At 46.6% G+C, this 24,837-nt stretch overlaps 1 protein-coding gene across 1 annotated transcript in view; it reads right to left on the bottom strand.

Annotated features, from left to right (window-relative positions):
- The window catches only part of ntng2b (netrin g2b), a 130,480-nt gene that overhangs the window by 17,622 nt on the left and 88,021 nt on the right, over positions 1-24,837 (bottom strand). Inside the window, 2 exon segments of the mRNA XM_065017296.1 lie at positions 10,554-10,589; positions 11,646-11,818. Coding sequence (XP_064873368.1) covers positions 10,554-10,589; positions 11,646-11,818 — 209 coding nt within the window.

Below are 24,837 nucleotides of genomic sequence, written 5' to 3'. Positions count from 1 at the left end.
CCTACGGGCTACTTTATTACCATGTGATTTGGCTGGGTTTTAATACATGCTCATGTTTATGTTGAATTCTACTGGCCATTCTCTAAATCTGCTGAAGGGTCCGTTTGTACAAGATGGACTCCGTTTGTACAAGATGGACTCCGTTTGTACATGATGGAGTCTGTCTGTACATGATGGAGTCTGTACAAGATGTAGTCTGTTTGTACAAGGGTTTGTTTGTACATGATGGAGTCTGTTTGTACATGATGGAGTCTGTTTGTACATGATGGAGTCTGTTTGTACATGATGGAGTCTGTTTGTACATGGAGTCTGTTTGTACATGATGGAGTCTGTTTGTACATGATGGAGTCTGTTTGTACATGATGGAGTCTGTTTGTACATGATGGAGTCTGTTTGTACAAGATGGAGTCTGGTTGTACAAGAACCTTGGCGTGATCCTGGACAACACCCTGTCGTTCTCAACTAACATCAAAGCGGTGGCCCGTTCTTGTAGGTTCATGCTCTACAACATCCGCAGAGTACGACCCTGCCTCACACAGGAAGCAGCGCAGGTCCTAATCCAGGCACTTGTCATCTCCCGTCTGGATTACTGCAACTCGCTGTTGGCTGGGCTCCCTGCCTGTGCCATTAAACCCCTACAACTCATCCAGAACGCCGCAGCCCGTCTGGTGTTCAACCTTCCCAAGTTCTCTCACGTCACCCCGCTCCTCCGCTCTCTCCACTGGCTTCCAGTTGAAGCTCGCATCCGCTACAAGACCATGGTGCTTGCCTACGGAGCTGTGAGGGGAACGGCACCTCAGTACCTCCAGGCTCTGATCAGGCCCTACACCCAAACAAGGGCACTGCGTTCATCTACCTCTGGCCTGCTCGCCTCCCTACCACTGAGGAAGTACAGTTCCCGCGCAGCCCAGTCAAAACTGTTCGCTGCTCTGGCCCCCCAATGGTGGAACAAACTCCCTCACGACGCCAGGACAGCGGAGTCAATCACCACCTTCCGGAGACACCTGAAACCCCACCTCTTTCAGGAATACCTAGGATAGGATAAAGTAATCCTTCTCACCCCCCTTAAAAGATTTAGATGCACTATTGTAAAGTGGCTGTTCCACTGGATGTCTTAAGGTGAACGCACCAATTTGTAAGTCGCTCTGGATAAGAGCGTCTGCTAAATGTAAATGTACAAGATGGAGTCTGTTTGTACAAGATGGAGTCTGTTTGTACATGATGGAGTCTGTTTGTACATGATGGAGTCTGTTTGTACATGATGGAGTCTGTTTGTACAAGATGGAGTCTGTTTGTACATGATGGAGTCTGTTTGTACAAGATGGAGTCTGTTTGTACATGATGGAGTCTGTTTGTACATGATGGAGTCTGTTTGTACATGATGGAGTCTGTTTGTACATGATGGAGTCTGTTTGTACATGATGGAGTCTGTTTGTACAAGATGGAGTCTGTTTGTACATGGTGGAGTCTGTTTGTACATGATGGAGTCTGTTTGTACATGGTGGAGTCTGTTTGTACATGGTGGAGTCTGTTTGTACATGGTGGAGTCTGTTTGTACATGGTGGAGTCTGTTTGTACATGGTGGAGTCTGTTTGTACATGGTGGAGTCTGTTTGTACATGATGGAGTCTGTTTGTACATGATGGAGTCTGTTTGTACATGGTGGAGTCTGTTTGTACATGGAGTCTGTTTGTACAAGGAGTCTGTTTGTACATGGAGTCTGTTTGTACAAGATGGAGTCTGTTTGTACATGGAGTCTGTTTGTATAAGATGGAGTCTGTTTGTACATGGAGTCTGTTTGTACATGGAGTCTGTTTGTACATGGAGTCTGTTTGTACAGGATAGGGGCTGTTTGTACAGGATAGGGGCTGTTTGTACATGATGGAGTCTGTTTGTACAAGATGGAGTCTGTTTGTACATGATGGAGTCTGTTTGTACATGATGGAGTCTGTTTGTACAAGATGGAGTCTGTTTGTACATGGTGGAGTCTGTTTGTACAAGATGGAGTCTGTTTGTACATGATGGAGTCTGGTTGTACAAGATGGAGTCTGGTTGTACAAGATGGAGTCTGGTTGTACAAGATGGAGTCTGGTTGTACAAGATGGAGTCGGTTTGTACATGATGGAGTCGGTTTGTACATGATGGAGTCTGTTTGTACATGATGGAGTCGGTTTGTACATGGTGGAGTCGGTTTGTACATGGTGGAGTCTGTTTGTACATGGTGGAGTCTGGTTGTACATGGAGTCTGTTTGTACATGGAGTCTGTTTGTACATGGAGTCTGTTTGTACATGATGGAGTCTGGTTGTACATGATGGAGTCTGTTTGTACATGGAGTCTGGATGTACATGGAGTCTGTTTGTACATGGTGGAGTCTGTTTGTACATGGTGGAGTCTGTTTGTACATGATGGAGTCTGTTTGTACATGGAGTCTGTTTGTACATGGAGTCTGTTTGTACATGGAGTCTGTTTGTACATGGTGGAGTCTGTTTGTACATGGAGTCTGTTTGTACATGGAGTCTGTTTGTACATGGAGTCTGTTTGTACATGGAGTCTGTTTGTACATGGAGTCTGTTTGTACATGGAGTCTGTTTGTACATGGAGTCTGTTTGTACATGGAGTCTGTTTGTACAGGATAGGGGCTGTTTGTACAGGATAGGGTCTGTTTGTACAGGATGGAGTCTGTTTGTAGGATGGGTCTGTTTGTACAGGATAGGGTCTGTTTGTACATGATGGAGTCTGTTTGTACATGGAGTCTGTTTGTACAGGATAGGGGCTGTTTGTACATGATGGAGTCTGTTTGTACATGATGGAGTCTGTTTGTACAGGATAGGGGCTGTGTGTACAGGATAGGGGCTGTGTGTACAGGATAGGGGCTGTGTGTACAGGATAGGGGCTGTGTGTACAGGATAGGGGCTGTGTGTACATGGAGTCTGTTTGTACAGGATAGGGGCTGTTTGTACAGGATAGGGGCTGTGTGTACATGGAGTCTGTTTGTACAGGATAGGGGCTGTGTGTACAGGATAGGGGCTGTGTGTACAGGATAGGGGCTGTGTGTACAGGATAGGGGCTGTGTGTACAGGATAGGGGCTGTGTGTACAGGATAGGGGCTGTGTGTACAGGATGGAGGCTGTTTGTACAGGATAGGGGCTGTGTGTACAGGATAGGGGCTGTTTGTACAGGATAGGGGCTGTGTGTACATGGATATGATGGAGTCTGTTTGTACAGGATAGGGGCTGTGTGTACATGATGGAGTCTGTTTGTACATGATGGAGGCTGTTTGTACAGGATGGAGGGTCTGTTTGTACATGAGTCTGTTTGTACAGGATAGGGGCTGTGTGTACATGGAGTCTGTTTGTACATGATGGAGTCTGTTTGTACAGGATAGGGGCTGTGTGTACATGATGGAGTCTGTTTGTACATGATGGAGTCTGTTTGTACATGATGGAGTCTGTTTGTACAGGATAGGGGCTGTGTGTACATGATGGAGTCTGTTTGTACAGGATAGGGGCTGCGTGTACAGGATAGGGGCTGCGTGTACAGGATAGGGGCTGCGTGTACAGGATAGGGGCTGCGTGTACAGGATAGGGGCTGCGTGTACAGGATAGGGGCTGTGTGTACAGGATAGGGGCTGTGTGTACAGGATAGGGGCTGTGTGTACAGGATAGGGGCTGTGTGTACAGGATAGGGGCTGTGTGTACAGGATAGGGGCTGTTTGTACAGGATAGGGGCTGTGTGTACATGGAGTCTGTTTGTACAGGATAGGGGCTGTGTGTACATGGAGTCTGTTTGTACATGATGGAGTCTGTTTGTACAGGATAGGGGCTGTGTGTACATGATGGAGTCTGTTTGTACATGATGGAGTCTGTTTGTACATGATGGAGTCTGTTTGTACAGGATAGGGGCTGTGTGTACATGATGGAGTCTGTTTGTACAGGATAGGGGCTGCGTGTACAGGATAGGGGCTGCGTGTACAGGATAGGGGCTGCGTGTACAGGATAGGGGCTGTACAGGTGTGTACAGGATAGGGGCTGTGTGTACAGGATAGGGGCTGTGTGTACAGGATAGGGGCTGTGTGTACAGGATAGGGGCTGTGTGTACAGGATAGGGGCTGTGTGTACAGGATAGGGGCTGTGTGTACAGGATAGGGGCTGTGTGTACAGGATAGGGGGCTGTGTGTACAGGATAGGGGCTGCGTGTAGGATAGGGGCTGTGTGTACAGGATAGGGGCTGTGTGTACAGGATAGGGGCTGTTTGTACAGGATAGGGGCTGTTTGTACAGGATAGGGGCTGTGTGTACAGGATAGGGGCTGTGTGTACAGGATAGGGGCTGTGTGTACAGGATAGGGGCTGTGTGTACAGGATAGGGGCTGTGTGTACAGGATAGGGGCTGTGTGTACAGGATAGGGGCTGTGTGTACAGGATAGGGGCTGTTTGTACAGGATAGGGGCTGTGTGTACAGGATAGGGGCTGTTTGTACAGGATAGGGGCTGTTTGTACAGGATGGAGTCTGTTTGTACATGATGGGTCTGTGTGTACATGATGGAGTCTGTGTGTACAGGATAGGGGCTGTTTGTACAGGATAGGGGCTGTTTGTACAGGATAGGGGCTGTTTGTACAGGATAGGGGCTGTTTGTACAGGATAGGGGCTGTTTGTACAGGATAGGGGCTGTGTGTACATGATGGAGTCTGTTTGTACAGGATAGGGGCTGTGTGTACATGATGGAGTCTGTTTGTACAGGATAGGGGCTGTGTGTACAGGATAGGGGCTGTTTGTACAGGATAGGGGCTGTTTGTACAGGATAGGGGCTGTGTGTACAGGATAGGGGCTGTGTGTACATGATGGAGTCTGTTTGTACAGGATAGGGGCTGTGTGTACATGATGGAGTCTGTTTGTACAGGATAGGGGCTGTGTGTACAGGATAGGGGCTGTGTGTACAGGATAGGGGCTGTGTGTACAGGATAGGGGCTGTGTGTACAGGATAGGGGCTGTGTGTACAGGATAGGGGCTGTGTGTATGGCATGTAGACGTGTGAGTAAAAAAAAAAAGGTCAAGAAGTGTTTGTGCGTGTGTTTGTGCGTGTTTGACACAGGAGTCTGGTGCGGAGAGGACAGCTCATAATGGGGTGACTGGAATATTATCAAACCCATGGAAACCTTGTGTTTGTGTTTGACACCATTCCATGAATTCCTTTCCAGGCATTACTATGAGCCCATCCTCCCCAATTAAGGTAACACCAGCCACCTGTGGTGTGAGTGTAAGGTTTAAAGAGTCAGAGTCTGTGTTTTCTACTTAGCATAGAGGGAATCCTCTTGACCTGCCAAAACCTGACCTGCAAAGGCAGCTTTAGGAAGGGGAGGGGTCAAGGGGGGCCAAGGGTTAGGACTTGGTCTCTCTGGTCAGCCCTCATTTTCCCTCCCCCACACCCATCTGGCCAAAGTAGATCAGCCCGGCTAGCCACTAGACTGCTTGTCCCCTATCCATCTGAGCCTGCTCAATAGAAGGGACTGACTGACTGGCTGCCTGGCTGGCTGGGAGTGAGACTGACTGACTGGCTGGAGGAGGGACTCGCTGACTGGCTGGGAGAGGGACTGACTGACTGGGGGAGGGACTGACTGACTAGCTTACCAGCTGACTGGCAAGGGGAGGGACTGGTTGACTGGCTGGGAGAGGGACTAACTGACTGGCTGCCTGGCTGGAAGTGAGACTGACTGATTGGCTGGAGGAGGGACTGACTGACTGGCTGACTGGCTGGGGGAGGAACTGACTGACTGGCTGACTGCCTCTGGGTGGGAGGCCCAGGAGACTAAGGGAGCTGTTTCTGTAGTGTAGTGGCTGGCCCCATACACATGTTACTGGGCAGTTTAATCGGATAGACTCTGCTGTGTGAAGGGAAGCAGAGAGGAGCTTCTCTTTCCCCTATTATACAGCATAACACGCTTCCCCAACATACACTCTGCAGACAGACTTGTGTGGATGGAATGTGCGTTCTGTATGTAGGGAAGAAGGATGGTTACCCGTGTACAGACACACGCATACATGCACAAACCAACACAAACTCAATGAGAACCATACTCATGCTCACTCACTTGCACACACGCTCGCTCGCATGCACACGCGCACACACGCACGCACACCCCCCCAATCTAAACACAGACAGGTCATAGTGCTGACTCTTGAGACATTGTCAATGGGGACTGGAGTGTGGAGGGTTTGCAGGGCTTGGCACAGTCATTTGTTATGACTGGACTGGGAATTATAGGGTGTTCTATTCTTAGGTCTAGAGGGGTAGACTCCAGGTCAGACAGCATGTATTGTACCTGTAGGAAGGTGATGGGAGGTGGGGTGTGTGTGTGTGTGTGTGTGTGTGTGTTCCACCATCAGAGTAAGACCTCAGACCTCTGTTCCTCGGGAGGAAGAGGGGAGGATGAGGATGATTTATGAGTTTCACTGTGCCAAGCCATATGCCATCCACACACACACACACACACAGGTAATGAGACGCTCCAAACATCAGGGTCAGGCCCTAGCCAGATTAACTATTCTAACCACCAGATAAAAGATAAAGCAAGATAGCATCACATCTTAGTGGTAGCGCTAAGTATAGCAGATCTGAAGCCCATTGTCAAGTGTATCAGAGTATCAAGCTCAGAGAAAGCTACTGATATGGTGTGGTATGCTGTACACTCTTAGTATCTAAAAGGGTTATTCTGCTGTCCCCATAGGATAATCCTTTCAAATCAAATCAAATCCAATTTATTTATATAGCCCTTCGTACATCAGCTGATATCTCAAAGTGCTGTACAGAAACCCAGCCTAAAACCCCAAACAGCAAGCAATGCAGGTGTAGAAGCACGGTGGCTAGGAAAAACTCCCTAGAAAGGCCAAAACCTAGAGAGGAACCAGGCTATGTGGGGTGGCCAGTCCTCTTCTGGCTGTGCCGGGTGGAGATTATAACAGAACATGGCCAAGATGTTCAAATGTTCATAAATGACCAGCATGGTCGAATAATAATAAGGCAGAACAGTTGAAACTGGAGCAGCAGCACAGTCAGGTGGAAGTTGAAACTGGAGCAGCAGCATGGCCAGGTGGACTGGAAGGTATAACCTTCTACCTGGAACCAAAAAGGTGCTCCTATGGGGACAGCCAAAGGACCCTTTTGGAACTCTTTTCTTCTTCTAAGAGTGTAGTTTGGAAGGTTTGGGGTCAGCTCCATTCAATTCTGGTCAATTCAGGAAGTGTACTGACATTTCAATTCCAACTCCAATTCTCTTCAGTGCTTTTCAATTAGGATTTTTAAATATTTTATTTCACCTTTATTTAACCAGGTAGGCTAGTTGAGAACAAGTTCTCATTTACAACTGCGACCTGGCCAAGATAAAGCATAGCAGTGTGAACAGACAACACAGAGTTACACATGGAGTAAACAATAAACAAGTCAATAACACAGTAGAAAAAAAGGAGTCTATATACATTGTGTGCAAAAGGCACGAGGAGGAAGAATAATAATTACAATTTAGCAGATTAACACTGGAGTGATAAATGATCAGAAGGTCATGTGCAGGTAGAGATACTGGTGTGCGGGGCCTCCCGGGTGGCGCAGTGGTTAAGGGCGCTGTACTGCAGGCCATCAGAGACCCTGGGTTCGCGCCCAGGCTCTGTCGTAACCGGCCCCGACCGGGAGGTCCGTGGGGCGACGAACAATTGGCCTAGCGTCGTCCGGGTTAGGGAGGGATTGGTCGGTAGGGATGTTTGTCTCATCGCGCACCAGCAACTCCTGTGGCGCTAACCAAGGTTGCCAGGTGCACGGTGTTTCCTCCGACACATTGGTGCGGCTAGCTTCTGGGTTGGATGTGCTGTGTTAAGAAGTTGTGTATCGGAGGACGCATGACTTTCAACCTTCGTCTCTCTCGTGCCCATACGGGAGTTGTAGCGATGAGACAAGATAGTAGCTACTACAACAATTGGATACCACGAAATTGGGGAGAAAAAGGGGTAAAATTTAATTTAAAAAAACAGATACTGGTGTGCAAAAGAGCAGAAAAGTAAATAAATAAAAACAGTATGGGGATGAGGTAGGTAAATTGGGTGGGCTATTTACCCAATTGAATTGGAATTGGGATTTTGTTTACTTTCTGAATAGACTCGAATTGAAATGGAATGAACCCCAACCCTGGTAGTTTGTTAGACTGTGGTCTTCTCTAACAACAGTATAGCTGTCTCAGTGGTTGCCTAGCTGAAAATAAAACACACTGGAAATAAAATACAGTAGACCCACTTACTGCGGTATATAAAATGAGCAATGTCTTTAATTGTTTAAATGTCTTTAATTGTTTAAATGTCTTTAATTGTTTAAATGTCTTTAATTGTTTAAATGTCTTTAATTGTTTAAATGTCTTTAATTGTCTTTGTAGGAAATAGTATGCAATAATTGGTCAAATGTGACAATTCAAGTTTGTGTCACTACCTAACCTTGATCCTCACACTGTGGTCTTTGAAAAGTCCCTAAAGGGATTTAGACTGTGCTTCAGTCAGCTGCTCCTCAATCACAGCTTATCAGTGACTTTATCGGAGCTCCTGACGTAGGCCTAAAAAGTCCAAAAAGTGCTGCGCTGTTCAACAACACCACTTAATGGATTTCCTCAAAGAAAATTCTGACGACATCACAGACGACGTTCCTGGCATTCCCTCTTTCTTGGGCCTCTCCCTCCCTGCTTCCCACGTCCTAAGTGCTTTTCTGGAGGAACACGAGCGGCGCACCAGCTCCCTAGATGCCAGGTTTAAATTTAGCCTGGGACCGTCGTCAGTCGGAACAAGACCCGGTTCTGAGGACCACTTTATATTCATGGTCTTGACAGTGTGTGTTTGGTCCTGTCGGATATGGGCTCCTCAAACCCAGTCAGTCAAAAAGAATCCAGTCAGACAGTCCATACTGTAGCAGCTCAACGCCCACTCTCTCCTATGAATGAACTAGAGGGATTAGCCAGTAGCCACATATTGCATTAATGTCAACCAAGATGATGGCTTGACAATGATAATGCACAAGAGATAATGTACGTCTGAAATAAACACACACACCCTACCTATAACTACTATCTATAATTTTGGACCTATCACGACCTCTACCTTCTCTAGGTGCCCTCCTCCCTGAATACTAGCAGAGGCTTCCTGAGTAGCGGTTGTGAACAGATCTGATTCTGGTGTGGTAGTGGGGGTTATGGCTGTAGTTTCAGGTTCACTTTGACTTTCAGTTATGGAGGTAGTAGTGATAGTTGAAGGTGGTCAAAGGCAAATGTTCTGAAAGTTCTGTGGGAAAGAAGATTCCAAGTTGACTAACAAACATCCCCCTCTCCAATCAAAACATCCCCCTCCCGCCCAAAACATCCCCCTCTCCAATCAAAACATCCCCCTCCAAAACATCCCCCTCTCCACCCAAAACATCCCCCTCCCTGTTTCAACCTAAACAACATTGGAAGCACTAAGACTAGTCTAAAAGCATATGTCATATATTTAAATCAATAAATAGTTTTAAAACAAATCGAATATAGATCTGCGAGTTTTACAAGTCTGTTTTAACCACTGTCCCCCATCCAGTCCTATAGGGTGCCGGTTGTAACATGCAATATTTTGTGAAAAATGAGTTCCTTGTCACAAAAAGTAACGGCGGCCCAGTCAGCCTGTAGACTAACTAATGAGAGACCAGTGAGAGACCAGTGCTGTCTGTCAGGTCTGATGTTGCCACTTTGCCCATGGTTTCCATCTAAACGCTCGGAGCAGAGAGTGTCTCCACAGAGAGAATCCCTAATCAAATTCCCTTTTATTCATTCCTCTAGGAGTTCCTCTCCCGGAATCACACCGCATTACAGCACACTTAAACATTCACACTCCCTCCTTCTCTCTCTCACACACACACACACTCCCCTGTTCTCTCGCTCTCTCGCTCTCTCGCTCTCTCGCTCTGTCTGTCTGTCTGTCTGTCTGTCTGTCTGTCTGTCTGTCTGTCTGTCTGTCTGTCTGTCTGTCTGTCTGTCTGTCTGTCTGTCTGTCTGTCTGTCTGTCTGTCTGTCTGTCTGTCTGTCTGTCTGTCTGTCTGTCTGTCTGTCTGTCTGTCTGTCTGTCTGTCTGTCTGTCTGTCTGTCTGTCTGTCTGTCTGTCTGTCTGTCATCCTTTTCCCCTGCCTCTGCTTTACCACCCACACACTCGTTCCCCACCCCCCCTTTCCTCTTTCATTATCTCTTTCTCTTCCATGCTTCTCCACCAGTGTGACTTCAGTCCAACATAAGTAAGAAAGAACTGTGGAAAGATTCCTCCAGTGAAAGCTAGCGTAGCTGGGATGAAAAGGACATAACGGTGCCAACAGTACAGGGAGGCCTATCAATAATATAGAAGACAAGAACAGCGCTGCAACCAACAAAGAAGAACAGAGGGAGCTGGATGAAGAACAGAGAGATGGAACGATGCGTTAGATGGAGGGATAAAGGGATACATAAAAGAGAGAGTGGGGGTGAGAGAGAAAGTGGATGCAGCATCCTCTGCTTGGCTTGTTTTAACTTACTAGAACCACCGCCCACGGGGGCACCAGCGACTGCACCTGAAAAGGAGGGAGAGAGAGAGGGGGGGGGGGGGGAACAAAAGAAAGAGGATAAGTATCTGTTTATTTATGCATTCATTTGACAGTCTTCCCTCCCTCATTTATCATACTCTGTAGAAAGAGCAAGTAAATCAGCGTTCTTCAAATCTGGCCTGACCTGAGTGGGTGCAGGCTTTTGCTCCAACCCAGTACCAAACACACCTGATTCAACCAATGAACTACCGTTGATAATTAGTCCATGAATCAGTTAAATCCGTTGTGTTGGTGCTGGATGGGCACATTCCGTGGGACCAGGACAGCGGAACACTGATCTATATGCAGCTCGTGGCAGGACAGGAGTAGCTGGCCTAGATGATTATTTTATGATCGCTAGCCCCCCCCCCCCCCCACTACACAGCTTTGTTCTCTGCTCTTAGGTAAAGGGGAAAGAACTCTGCATCTCGATTTCTCTCTCTATCTCTTCCCCTCACTCTCTCTTTTCTTCCCCCTGTCCTTCTCTCTTTACGTAACTCATCTCGCTTTCATTCAGGACATTTGACAGAGACGTCTGGGGATTCCACATGCATCCTTCATACATGTTTCAAATAAATATTTATTATCAAAAATAACACGAACTTAACCTTTTATGCGTAAAGGATCCAACATAGTGTAACAAGTCCAGTAAAAAGTGTCTGCTAAATGGCATATATGTGACATATTATATATACAATTTGTGTTTCAGAATACTTCATCCCTTAAAATCAATTGATTACCAACCCACAGTTTTAGTAATTACATAGTAGATACATAGTTGTTACAGATCAACAACAGTGCATAAGACAAACCATTTTGGGCGACTATACTTGACAAAACTACAGTAAGTCGCAAACATGTATTGTTACCAGCAGTTTTCTTTCTATTCAGCGTACCTATAGTACCTATAGTACCTTACCTATAGTAAGTAGACATGTTAGAATAGAATATTCTGGAGTGAACTTTCTGTATGAGTGAGCTGTATAAGAGGGACCTGTTCAAAGGGAACATAGAATAGAAGTGGGATAGAACTGGGGCACATACAGGTGTTGGGGGATCCGTTGGGTGTGGGCAGGTATGAGCCAGCCTTCCAGGACTTGGCTTTGAAGCCCTTCTTGCAGCGCTGACAGTCCTGTCCCGTGGTGTTGTGTTCACACTGACACTGGAGGTCTCCCTCCTGCAGCAGGCACAGCGATGCATGTAGGTTACACTTACACCTGGGTACAGGAGACAGGAGGAAGAATGTGAGTGTGTGTGAAAGGAGAGGTGTGTGTGTGTGTGACTGTTTATGGATGTGCCAGATGTTTACACCAAGAGGGGATGACAAGTGAGTGTCTGTGACTGGGTGTGTGGGGGTGTGTGAAAGGGTAGCAAAGGCACAGGAGTGAGTGTGTACTATATTGTATGTTGCAGCGACCTTGATCCAACACCTAGGCACCTCGTCAACAGATTCACATCCCTTGACGTAACAGTAAAGGTGATGGGTTCAAGCCCCAGTCAGGACTACCTACTGACTCTCTAACAATATCTTAAATGAAACAATAACACAGTTGACCTAAACCAGAAGAATGACAAGTTTTGTATTATATATCACAGAAACGTTTGCAGGTTACATTTAGACACCTGAGTGGAGGGGAGAGGAGCAGTAGGAAGTCTCTTACATGCTGACTAGACCGGTTGAGAGCGTGCTGATTTTGTCCATCCACACCAGACGCGATCAGGACACACAGGTTGAAATATCAAAATGATCCAACTATATTCATTTGGGGACAGGTTGAAAAGTATTTAACATTCATGGAAATATAGCTACCTTGCTTGCTGTTGATAGCTAATTTGTCCTGGGATATAAACATTGGGTTGTTGTTTTACCTGAAATGGACAAGGTCCTCTACTCCGACAATTAATCCACAGATAAAAGGGTAAACAAAGTTTGTTTCTAGTAATCTCTCCCCCTTCAGGCTTCTGCTTCTTCTTCTTCAGACTCTATATGTCTGTTGGCAACCAACTTTAAGGTGCGTTACCACTACCAACTGGACTGGAGTGTGGACTTCAGTTCATCTTTCAATCACCCACGTGGGTGTATGCTCCTAAAAACCAATGGGGAGATGGGAGAGGCGGGACTTGCAGCGCATCAAACGTCACAAATAGAACCAGGTTCTATTTTAGCGCCTGGCTACACAGATGCACGCGAGCAGTTCGGATGCAATGATTAAATAGCATGTATGTGTACATTTATTTTGCAACGCTCACGCACGGAACGCGAGTGGTGTGGCCAGCAGGTTAGACACCTGGGTGGAGGGGAGAGAGGAGCAGCAATAGTAGGTGTGTGAACTCTAACTTGATTATAGTGACCACTTGGTAAAGTGTAATTTTTGATTTATACACACTTGCATTCAAGAGACAATAAGGAAGAATACAATGTGGATCTGGTACCATAACATCATTGACAGACAGCTCTGAACTCTGACTGATGCACACTCAACTACTGCTTGTTGTTCAAGAATAAATCTGCTCAGTTTGGTCGATAATTGCCAGGAAAGCCGGGCTGATAGGTTTGTGTGTTTGAGTGTGCATGTTTTTGTGTATGCGTGTTGTGTGCGCACATATTTATGTGTGTGTGTTTGCGTGCATGCGTGTTGTGTGTGACAAGGGGCAGAGCCCAGGTGGGTTGGTCCAGCAGTAAGAACCATGAGACAGGAAATGAGGATCTTGAGGATGTCACGGCGGCTCTGACTTTAAATTAGTCTTTTCCAGATGAGCGGCTGGATTCCAATCTGGTTTGTTCTGCTGGAGTGGACAGCTATCCGTCTACATCAAATATTCAATGAATGGGCTCTGTACACTGGCAAAATTACTACTTCAAGCTTCCTTCATCACTTCTCTGTCTCTCTCTCTCTCTCTCTCCATCTGGACCCTTTCTTTCTCTTTCTCTCTCACACTCTCCCAAATCAAATCAAATTGTATTTGTCACATGCGCCGACTACAACAGGTGTAGACCTTACAGTGAAATGCTTTCTTACAAGCCCCTAACCAACAATGCAGTTTTAAAAATAGAAATGAGAATAAGAAATAAAAGTTCCAAGTAGATAAAGAGCAGAGGTAAAATAACAATAGCGAACCTATATATAGGGGGTACCGGTACAGAGTCAATGTGCAGGGGCACCGGTTAGTCAGGGTAATTTAGGTAATATGTACATGTAGGTAGAGTTATTAAAGTGACAATGCATAGATGATAAAAGAGAGTAGCAGCGGTGTAAAAGGGGGAGGGGCAATGCAAATAGTCTGGGTAGCCATTTGATTAGATGTTCAGGAGTCTGATGGCTTGGGGATAGAAGCTATTTAGAAGCCTCTTGGACCTAGACTTGGTGCTCCGGTACCGCTTGCCGTGCGGTAGCAGAGAGAATAGTCCATGACTAGCGTGGCTGGAATAAATTTTTAGGGCCTTCCTCTGACACCGCCTGGTATAGAGGTCCTGGATGGAAGGAAGCTTGGTACTGGGCCGTACTCTCTCTATCTCATCTCTCTAGTTTCAGATGTACACCTCCCTCCCTGCGTCACCAGTCCTCTCCTTTAACTGCATTACCTACATTATTACCTTTCATTCCATTATAGCACCTAACTCTAGAACATAGTGGAGGAGTGTACACTAACACCCCAATCCACAAAGCATCTCAGAGTACGAGTGATAGGACCTAGGATCTGTCCATATAATATTATTCATTATGATCTAAAAGGAAAATCTGACCCTAGATCAGCACTCCTATTCTGAGACACTATGTGGATACGGACCCTGGACTAAAACTTTATAGATCACAGTGAATCACTGAATCCATTCAGAGAGAAGCACAGCCCTATATTCACCTAGACACATGCACGTACACGCACACACATGCAAACAAATGCGTATACATTGAGTTGCACCCCTGACTTTTTTACCCTCAGATCAGCCTAAATTCATTGGGCCATGGACTCTACAAGGTGTCAAAAGCATTGCACAGGAATGGGGGCCCATGTTGACTCCAATTCTTCCCACAGTTGTGTCAAGTTGGCTGGATATCCTTTGGGTGCTGGACTATTCTTGATACACACGGAAAACTGATGAGTGTGAAAAACCCAGCAGCATTGCAGTTCTTGACACAAACCGGTGCGCCTTGCACCTACAACCATACCCCATTCAAAGGCACTTATATTTATTGTCTTGCCCATTCACCCTCGGAATGGTACACATACAGTCCATGTCTCAAGGCTTAAAAATCCTTCTTTAATCTTAAGGATCCGCCCCTTTTTTCTTTCTTTTTTTTTTCACCTAAAATTACATACCCAAATCTAACTGCCTGTAGCTCAGGACCTGAAGCAAGGATATGCATATTCTTGATACCATTTGAAAGGGAACACTTTGAAGTTTGCAGAAATGTGAAATTAATGTATAAGAATATAACACATTATATCTGGTAAAAGATAATACAAAGAAAAAAACATGCGTTTTTTTGTCCCACCATCTTTGAAATGCAAGAGAAAGGCGCAATTTAGATTTGCATTGTATGTGCAAAGTTTTAGACTGATCCAATGAACCATTGAATTTCTGTTCAACATTTTGTGTTAAGACTGCTCAAATGTGCCTAATTGTTTTATTCATAATTTTTTAAGTTCATAACTGTGCACTCTCCTCAAACAATAGTATGGTATTATTTCACTGTAATAGCTACTGTACATTTGACAGTGTAGTTAGATTAACAAGAATTTAAGCTTTCTGCCAATATCAGATATGTCTATGTCCTGGGAAATGTTCCTGTTACTTACAATGTCATGCTAATCACATTAGCATACAATAGCTCAACCGTACCGAGAGTGGGATATCAATCTGTAGAGATCCTTAAGAGGATTTATTAACCTTAACCTGTCTCCTCCCCTTCATCTACACTGACTGAAGTGGATTTAACAAGAGACATCAATAAGGGATCATAGCTTTCACCTGGATGCACCTGTTCAGTCAATGTCATGAAAAGAGCAGGTGTTCTTAATATTTTGTATACTCAGTGTACGTGTGCACACTGGACATCTCTCTTTCTATGGGACAGGTTTACTGGACATCTCTCTTTCTATGGGATAGGTTTACTGGACATCTCTCTTTCTATGGGACAGGTTTACTGGACATCTCTCTGTCTATGGGACAGGTTTACTGGACATCTCTCTGTCTATGGGACAGGTTTACTGGACATCTCTCTTTCTATGGGACAGGTTTACTGGACATCTCTCTTTCTATGGGACAGGTTTACTGGACATCTCTCTTTCTATGGGACAGGTTTACTGGACATCTCTCTTTCTATGGGACAGGTTTACTGGACATCTATCTTTCTATGGGACAGGTTTACTGGACATCTCTCTTTCTATGGGACAGGTTTACTGGACATCTGTCTTTCTATGGGATAGGTTTACTGGACATCTCTCTTTCTATGGGGCAGGTTTACTGGACATCTCTCTGTCTATGGGACAGGTTTACTGGACACCTCTCTTTCTATGGGATAGGTTAACTGGACATCTCTCTTTCTATGGGATAGGTTTACTGGACATCTCTCTTTCTATGGGACAGGTTTACTGGACATCTCTCTTTCTATGGGACAGGTTTACTGGACATCTCTCTGTCTATGGGACAGGTTTACTGGACATCTCTCTTTCTATGGGACAGGTTTACTGGACATCTCTCTGTCTATGGGACAGGTTTACTGGACATCTCTCTGTCTATGGGACAGGTTTACTGGACATCTCTCTTTCTATGGGACATCTCTCTGTCTATGGGACAGGTTTACTGGACATCTCTCTTTCTATGGGACAGGTTTACTGGACATCTCTCTTTCTATGGGACATGTTTACTGGATATCTCTCTTTCTATGGGACAGGTTTACTGGACATCTATCTTTCTATGGGACAGGTTTACTGGACATCTCTCTGTCTATGGGACAGGTTTACTGGACATCTCTCTTTCTATGGGACATCTCTCTGTCTATGGGACAGGTTTACTGGACATCTCTCTTTCTATGGGACAGGTTTACTGGACATCTCTCTTTCTATGGGACAGGTTTACTGGACATCTCTCTTTCTATGGGACAGGTTTACTGGACATCTCTCTGTCTATGGGACAGGTTTACTGGACATCTCTCTGTCTATGGGACAGGTTTACTGGACATCTCTCTTTCTATGGGACATCTCTCTGTCTATGGGACAGGTTTACTGGACATCTCTCTTTCTATGGGACAGGTTTACTGGACATCTCTCTTTCTATGGGACAGGTTTACTGGACATCTCTCTTTCTATGGGACAGGTTTACTGGACATCTCTCTTTCTATGGGACAGGTTTACTGGACATCTCTCTTTCTATGGGACAGGTTTATTGGACATCTCTCTTTCTATGGGACAGGCTTACTGGACATCTCTCTTTCTATGGGACAGGTTTACTGGACATCTTTCTGTCTATGGGAAAGGTTTACTGGACATCTCTCTGTCTATGGGACAGGTTTACTGGCCATCTCTTCTATGGGACAGGTTTACTGGACATCTCTTCTATGGGACAGGTTTACTGGACATCTCTCTTTCTATGGGGCAGGTTTACTGGACATCTCTCTGTCTATGGGACAGGTTTACTGGACATCTCTCTGTCTATGGGACAGGTTTACTGGACATCTCTCTGTCTATGGGACAGGTTTACTGGACATCTCTCTGTCTATGGGACAGGTTTACTGGACATCTCTCTTTCTATGACAGGACAGGTTTGTCTATGGACAGGTTTACTGGACATCTCTTTCTATGGGACAGGTTTACTGGACATCTCTCTTTCTATGGGACAGGTTTACTGGACATCTCTCTTTCTATGGGACAGGTTTACTGGACATCTCTCTTTCTATGGGACAGGTTTACTGGACATCTCTCTTTCTATGGGACAGGTTTACTGGACATCTCTTTCTGGGACAGGTCTGGACATCTCTCTTCTATGGGACAGGTTTACTGGACATCTCTCTTTCTATGGGACAGGTTTACTGGACATCTCTCTTTCTATAGGACAGGTTTACTGACATCTCTCTGTCTATGGGACAGGTTTACTGGACATCTCTCTTTCTATGGGACAGGTTTACTGACATCTCTTTCTATGGGACAGGTTTACTGGACATCTCTTCTATGGGACAGGTTTACTGACATCTCTCTTTCTATGGGACAGGTTTACTGGACATCTCTCTTTCTATGGGACAGGTTTACTGGACATCTCTCTGTCTATGGGACAGGTTTACTGGACATCTCTGTCTATGGGACAGGTTTACTGGACATCTCTGTCTATGGGACAGGTTTACTGGACATCTCTCTGTCTATGGGACAGGTTTACTGGACATCTCTCTTTCTATGGGACAGGTTTACTGGACATCTCTCTTTCTTTGGGGCAGGTTTACTGGACATCTCTCTTTCTATGGGACAGGTTTACTGGACATCTCTCTGTCTATGGGACAGGTTTACTGGACATCTCTATTTATATGGGACAGGTTTACTGGATATCTCTCTTTCTATAGGACAGGTTTACTGGACATCTCTCTGTCTATGGGACAGGTTTACTGGACATCTCTCTTTCTATGGGACAGGTTTACTGGACATCTCTTTCTATGGGACAGGTTTACTGGACATCTCTTCTATGGGACATCTGGACATCTCTTCTATGGGACAGGTTTACTGACATCTCTCTTTCTATGGGCAGGTTTACTGGACATCTCTCTTTCTATGGGACAGGTTTACTGGACATCTCTTTCTATGGGACAGGTTTACTGGACATCTCTCTTTCTATGGGACAGGTTTACTGACATCATCTCTCTGTCTATGGGACAGGTTTACTGGACATCTCTCTGTCTATGGGACAGGTTTACTGGACATCTCTCTTTCTATGGGACAGGTTTACTGGACATCTCTCTTTCTATGGGGCAGGTTTACTGGACATCTCTCTTTCTATGGGGCAGGTTTACTGGACATCTCTCTTTCTATGGGGCAGGTTTACTGGACATCTCTATTTATATGGGACAGGTTTACTGGATATCTCTCTTTCTATAGGACAGGTTTACTGGACATCTCTCTGTCTATGGGACAGGTTTACTGGACATCTCTCTTTCTATGGGACAGGTTTACTGGACATCTCTCTATGGGGCAGGTTTACTGGACATCTCTGTTTCTATGGGGCAGGTTTACTGGACATCTCTGTTTCTATGGGACAGGTTTACTGGACATCTCTCTTTCTATGGGACAGGTTTACTGGATATCTCTCTTTCTATGGGCAGGTTTACTGGACATCTCTCTTTCTATGGGGCAGGTTTACTGGACATCTCTCTTTCTATGGGGCAGGTGTACTGGACATCTCTCTATGGGACAGGTTTACTGGACATCTCTCTTTCTATGGGACAGGTTTACTGGACATCTCTCTTTCTATGGGACAGGTTTACTGCGTTCCCCTATTAGCCATCCTGGTGCATTACTCAGAGAGAGGATGTGACATGACATTTCTAAGTGTTTTGGACAACCTGGGTTGCTCCCCTGCTGTTTCCGGCGCCTCGCAGCTGTTTAAGTTTAGGTATTAATTCCGAATGGGTAAATTAAGGGTTAATGTTTGAGATATGGTAAAAAAAATGCTGCCTGTCACTGGGATTGAATATGTGACCCTCGGCATCTCCTGTCGTCCTGGGTACCGTGCGGACATCGGACCTCAAAGTAGATCTTGAGCAATGGCTGACTGACAGGCTACCCCATTACTGTACCTTATCAGCACCTGTGGATTCTTTTATCTTCAGGAATAAATCTTACTAGGAAAATAGAGTAGAGTAGACCTAGAATTTTGAACAAAACAATGAGTCTTGATCAAAACAACGAGTGGTTTGCCAGGTACTGTGTGGTTCCTGTAATAATGGTGTACATGTCAGAGTGTATAGAGGATTATAGGCTTCCCTTACGTCAATTAGAGTCATGTCAACTGAAGAACATACAACCACGTCTTGATACATGCATTTAGCAAGGGAAATGGTCTGCCAACCTTCTCTCGCGCTCGTTCTATTGCTCTCGCAAACACACACTTCATGTAGTGCTCCCACACACACACACACACACACACACACACACACACACACAGAAACCAAAAAATTATAATTATAATTAGACAAGTATAGGTACAGTAGGGTTGAAAAATTCCAGGAACTTTCAATGAATTCCCTAGTTTTCCAGAAATCCTGGTTGGAGGATTTATTCCCTCCTGATTCTGGGAATCCTCTGAGCTGGATTTCGGGAGAACTAGGGAATTTATTGAACGTTAATAAATCGACATAATCCCACCCTTTTTCAGTGCTTTTTATTTTATTTGCAGCCTAATGAACATGACCCAGGGCTGGTTAAAGCCCAAACCAAAATGTGTAGCAAGATGCTGCAGCCCACCCTTAACCTGCTTTCCCCAACTCCTGACATACACACACCTTCCCCCTCTCCCATCTCCACCCCGGAACTACTGTCTTTTTCCAGATGAGTGATTGTAACACTCAGGCTTTTGAAGAGTGGGAGTTCTCCTTCTCTCTACTCACAGTCCCTCTGCACACTAATAATACATGGGCCACAATCACAATATGTTAATGTCTGACTGCTGCATCTCCCCCACTGCAGTCATCAAACTGAAGTGAGTGGAGCAGTGAGGGAGGGAGGGAGCTCTTAGCTGAGGACATCAGGATCCATCAGAGAGAGAGAGAGAGACTGAGACAGAGAGAGATATATGAAAACGCATCACTCTGTCCGCTAGGTAGTAGCTCCACTTGTACAGACAGACAGGTGGACAGAGACAGACACAGACAAAGCTGAACTGTGTTTGGATGTGATTGTGTGTGTCTGTCCGTCCGTCCGTCTGCCTGTCTATCTGGCTGTCTGTCATTCTGCCTGCCTGCCTGTCTTTCTGAATTAACTTGTGCACCTGTCTAGCGCTCTCTCTCTCTCTCTCTCGTGGCATTACAGTGTGTGTGGGTTCGTTGTGAGATGCGGGCAGGAGAGCCAGTTGGAGACAGCAGAGAGATGGGGCCATTAGAGAAATAAATACGAATAAAAGATAAACAAACATCAAGGGAGCATCATGTGGAGGAGAGGAGGATGGAGGCTAGGAGAAGAGAAGGGAGAGATGGAGGAGAGAAGGAGGGAGAGATGGAGGAGAGGAGGGAGAGATGGAGGCTAGGAGAGAAGGGAAAGATGGAGGAGAGGAGAGAAGTGACAGATGGAGGAGAGAAGGGACAGATGGAGGCTAGGAGAGGAAGAGGGAGAGATGGAGGCTAGGAGAGGAAGAGGGAGAGATGGAGTCAGGAGAGGAGGGAGAGATGGAGGAGAGGAGATGAGATGAGAAAGGAGAGATGAAGGCTAGCAGAGGAAGAGGGAGAGATGGAGGAGAGGAGAGAAGGGAGAGATGGAAGGGAGAGATGGAGAAGAGAAGGGAGAGATGGAGAAGAGAAGGGAGAGATGGAGAAGAGAAGGGAGAGATGGAGGAGAAGGGAGAGATGGAGAAGGGAGAGATGGAGAAGGGAGAGATGGAGAAGGGAGAGACAGAGGAGAGGAGAAGGGAGAGATGGAGGTTAGGAGAGGAGGAGGGAGAGATGGAGGAGGGAGAGATTGAAGCTAGGAGAGGAGGGGGAGATGGAGGCTAGGAGAGGAGGAGGGAGAGATGGAGGGAGACTGGGGAAACAGCTGGAAGCAGCCGTTAAAAGGCCTTCATCTCTCAGTCAGGAGAGGAGGGAGAGATGGAGGAGAGGATGAGAAAGGAGAGATGAAGGCTAGCAGAGGAAGAGGGAGAGATGGAGGAGAGGAGAAGGGAGAGATAGAGAAGGGAGGAGAAAGGAGAGATGGAGGAGAGGAGAAGGGAGAGATGGAGGAGAGGAGAAGGGAGAGATGGAGGAGAGGAGAAGGGAGAGCTGGAGAAGGGAGAGACAGAGGAGAGGAGAAGGGAGAGATGGAGGTTAGGAGAGGAGGAGGGAGAGATGGAGGAGGGAGAGATTGAAGCTAGGAGAGGAGGAGGGAGAGATTGAGGCTAGGAGAGGAGGAGGGAGAGATGGAGGGAGACTGGGGAAACAGCTGGAAGCAGCCGTTAATAGGCCTTCATCTCTCAGTCTTCTTTTACGCGTGTTCCTCTCCTCTCCTCTTCTCTCTCTGGGGACTCAACCATCTCTCTCTCTCTCTCTTCCCTCCTTGTCTCCTCCCTTCCATCCAATGGACTATACAATGTAGAGGTGTTGGGTTGCGGGGGCGAGGGAAGTAGGAGACAGAGGAGAGGAGGATGGAGGAGGCTTTACCACTCTGTGTGTGTGTGTGTGTGTGTGTGTGGGGGGGGGGGGGGGGGGCAGGCAGCCTTGATCCCTGACCGCAGGGGGAACACCAGGAGGACGGTCCGCATGGATGCTTCTCTAACCTGGGATGACAGACAGACTGCATCAATGCAGCTTCACACACAGCAGGGGAGATCTCCCTCCTGTCCTTTTTCTCTCTCTCGCTGTTCATTCATCCATCACGGAGAAAGTACTGTAGTGTACATGTTCGCAACTTACCTAGCTATCTTAAGATGAATGTGCTAACTGTAAGTTGCTCTGGATAAGAGTGTCTGTTAAATGACTAACACGTAAAGGTAATGTCTCTGTGTCTTCGCTGTTTGGAAGGAAATGACAGGGTTAGTTCTATTGCCATGGTGCTTTTCTCAATGACTGTGGCCCAAGTGGCATCCTATTCCCTTTGTAGTGCACTTTTGATCAGGCGGTAGGTAGCCTAGTGGTTAGAGCGTTGGGCCAGTAACCGAAAGGTTGCTGGATTGAATCCCTGAGCTGACAAGGTTACAAAAAATATGTCGTTCTACCCCTGAACAAGGCAGTTAACCCACTGTTCCCCGGTAGACCGTCATTGTAAATAAGAATTCGTTTTTTAACTGACTTGGCTGGTTAAATAAAGGTTAAATAAATACATTAAGAAGAAATAGGGTGCCATTTGGGACATTGTACTTGATCTGATTCTCAGTAGATCTACAGTAGAACTCCAAACTCACACTAGCTGGCTATTCTCCTCCTTCTGGTTCATATGCTCTAGGCAAACCAGGTGTGCTGTCTGGGACCACAACGCTTTAGACACACACACACACCCACGCACGTACGCACACTCACGCTCCATAGTGTGGAGACGGGTCATTGATCAGCAGGTCTTATTGGCCTCGCCTAATGTCTTTATCACCACCCATCTCCTCTTCCCCGTCTCCTCCCCTCCCTCCTCCTCCAATCGTAAATTCAGTGGAGCTAATTGGACATGACTGCGTTTATGTTCCTGCTTCATAAATTTCTTTACTCTGAAGGAGGATCGATTTTCCTGGAGTGCAGTGCAGTCTCTCGGAGCAGAGGGGTTTGTGTGTGTGTGTGTGTGTGTGTGTGTGAGAGAGCGATCTGCGACCTCCCTCCTTTCCTCTCACTCTCTCTCGCTCTCTTATCCCTCTCTTTCTCTCTCTCTCTCTCCCCCTTATCCTTCTCTCTCTCCCTTATCCCGCTCTCTCTCTCTGTCTCTCTCTCCCTTATCCCTCTCTCTCCCTTAGAGAGCGCTCTCTCTCTCTGTCTTTCTCTTTTATGGGCTCAGGTAATCTATAACGGAACTCCCCTTCAATGATCTGGTGACCGAGATAATTGTCGGTCTATTCACAGCTCTTCCCTCATTCAGACCAAGGGGTAGTTTAAAGTTTCAATCATTTCATTTTCATTACATTTTTCATCGTTGTAAAATGATTGTGACCATAAAAGCTCATGGAGTTTGTAATGTAGATGCGATCTAGTCTGTCTGTCTGTTTTCACTGTTGTTTTGGACTTGTATTCCAGATAACATCGGATGGAATCTCTCTCTGTTGTAACGTCTGTGGGAGCTTGGGACATGCTAAAGGGAATGTGCTTTTAGGGTAAATAAACACACTCCCCTGCTCCCATACACACACACTCCCCTTCTCTCATACACACACACTCCCCTTCTCCCATACACACACACTCCCCTTCTCCCATACACACACACTCCCCTGCTCCCATACACACACTCCCCCTTCTCCCATACACACACTCCCCTTCTCCCATACACACACACTCCCCTTCTCCCATACACACACACTCCCCTTCTCCCATACACACACACTCCCCTTCTCCCATACACACACTCTCCCCTTCTCCCATACACACACACTCCCCTTCTCCCATACACACACACACTCCCCTGCTCCCATACACACACACTCCCCTTCTCCCATACACACACACTCCCTTCTCCCATACACACACACACTCCCCTGCTCCCATACACACACACTCCCCTGCTCCCATACACACACACTCCCCTTCTCCCATACACACACTCCCCTTCTCCCATACACACACACTCCCCTTCTCCCATACACACACACTCCCCTTCTCCCATACACACACACTCCCCTTCTCCCATACACACACACCCCTTCTCCCCACACACACTCCCCTTCTCCCATACACACACACTCCCCTTCTCCCATACACACACACTCCCCTTCTCCCATACACACACTCCCCTTCTCCCATACACACACTCCCCTTCTCCCACACACCACTTCTCCCATACACACACACTCCCCTTCTCCCATACACACACACTCCCTTCTCCCATACACACACACTCCCCTTCTCCCATACACACACACTCCCCTTCTCCCATACACACACACACTCCCCTGCTCCCATACACACACACTCCCCTGCTCCCATACACACACACTCCCTGCTCCCCACACACACACACTCCCCTGCTCCCATACACACACACACTCCCTTCTCCCATACACACACACTCCCTGCTCCCATACACACACACTCCCCTCTCCCATACACACACACACTCCCCTGCTCCCATACACACACACACTCCCCGCTCCCATACACACACACTCCCCCGCTCCCATACACACACACTCCCCTTCTCCCATACACACACACTCCCCTTCTCCCATACACACACACACCCCCTCACCCATACACACACACACACTCCCCCGCTCCCATACACACACACTCCCCTCTCCCATACACACACACTCCCCGCTCCCATACACACACACTCCCCCTGCTCCCATACACACACACACTCCCCTGCTCCCATACACACACACACCCCCCGCTCCCATATACACACACACTCCCCTGCTCCCATACACACACAC

Source organism: Oncorhynchus nerka, linkage group LG4 (assembly GCF_034236695.1).
Source record: "Oncorhynchus nerka isolate Pitt River linkage group LG4, Oner_Uvic_2.0, whole genome shotgun sequence".
Lineage (NCBI taxonomy): Eukaryota > Metazoa > Chordata > Actinopteri > Salmoniformes > Salmonidae > Oncorhynchus > Oncorhynchus nerka.
The sequence above is the reverse complement of the archived record's forward strand: the minus strand, read 5'-3'. Positions and strand labels throughout refer to the sequence as shown.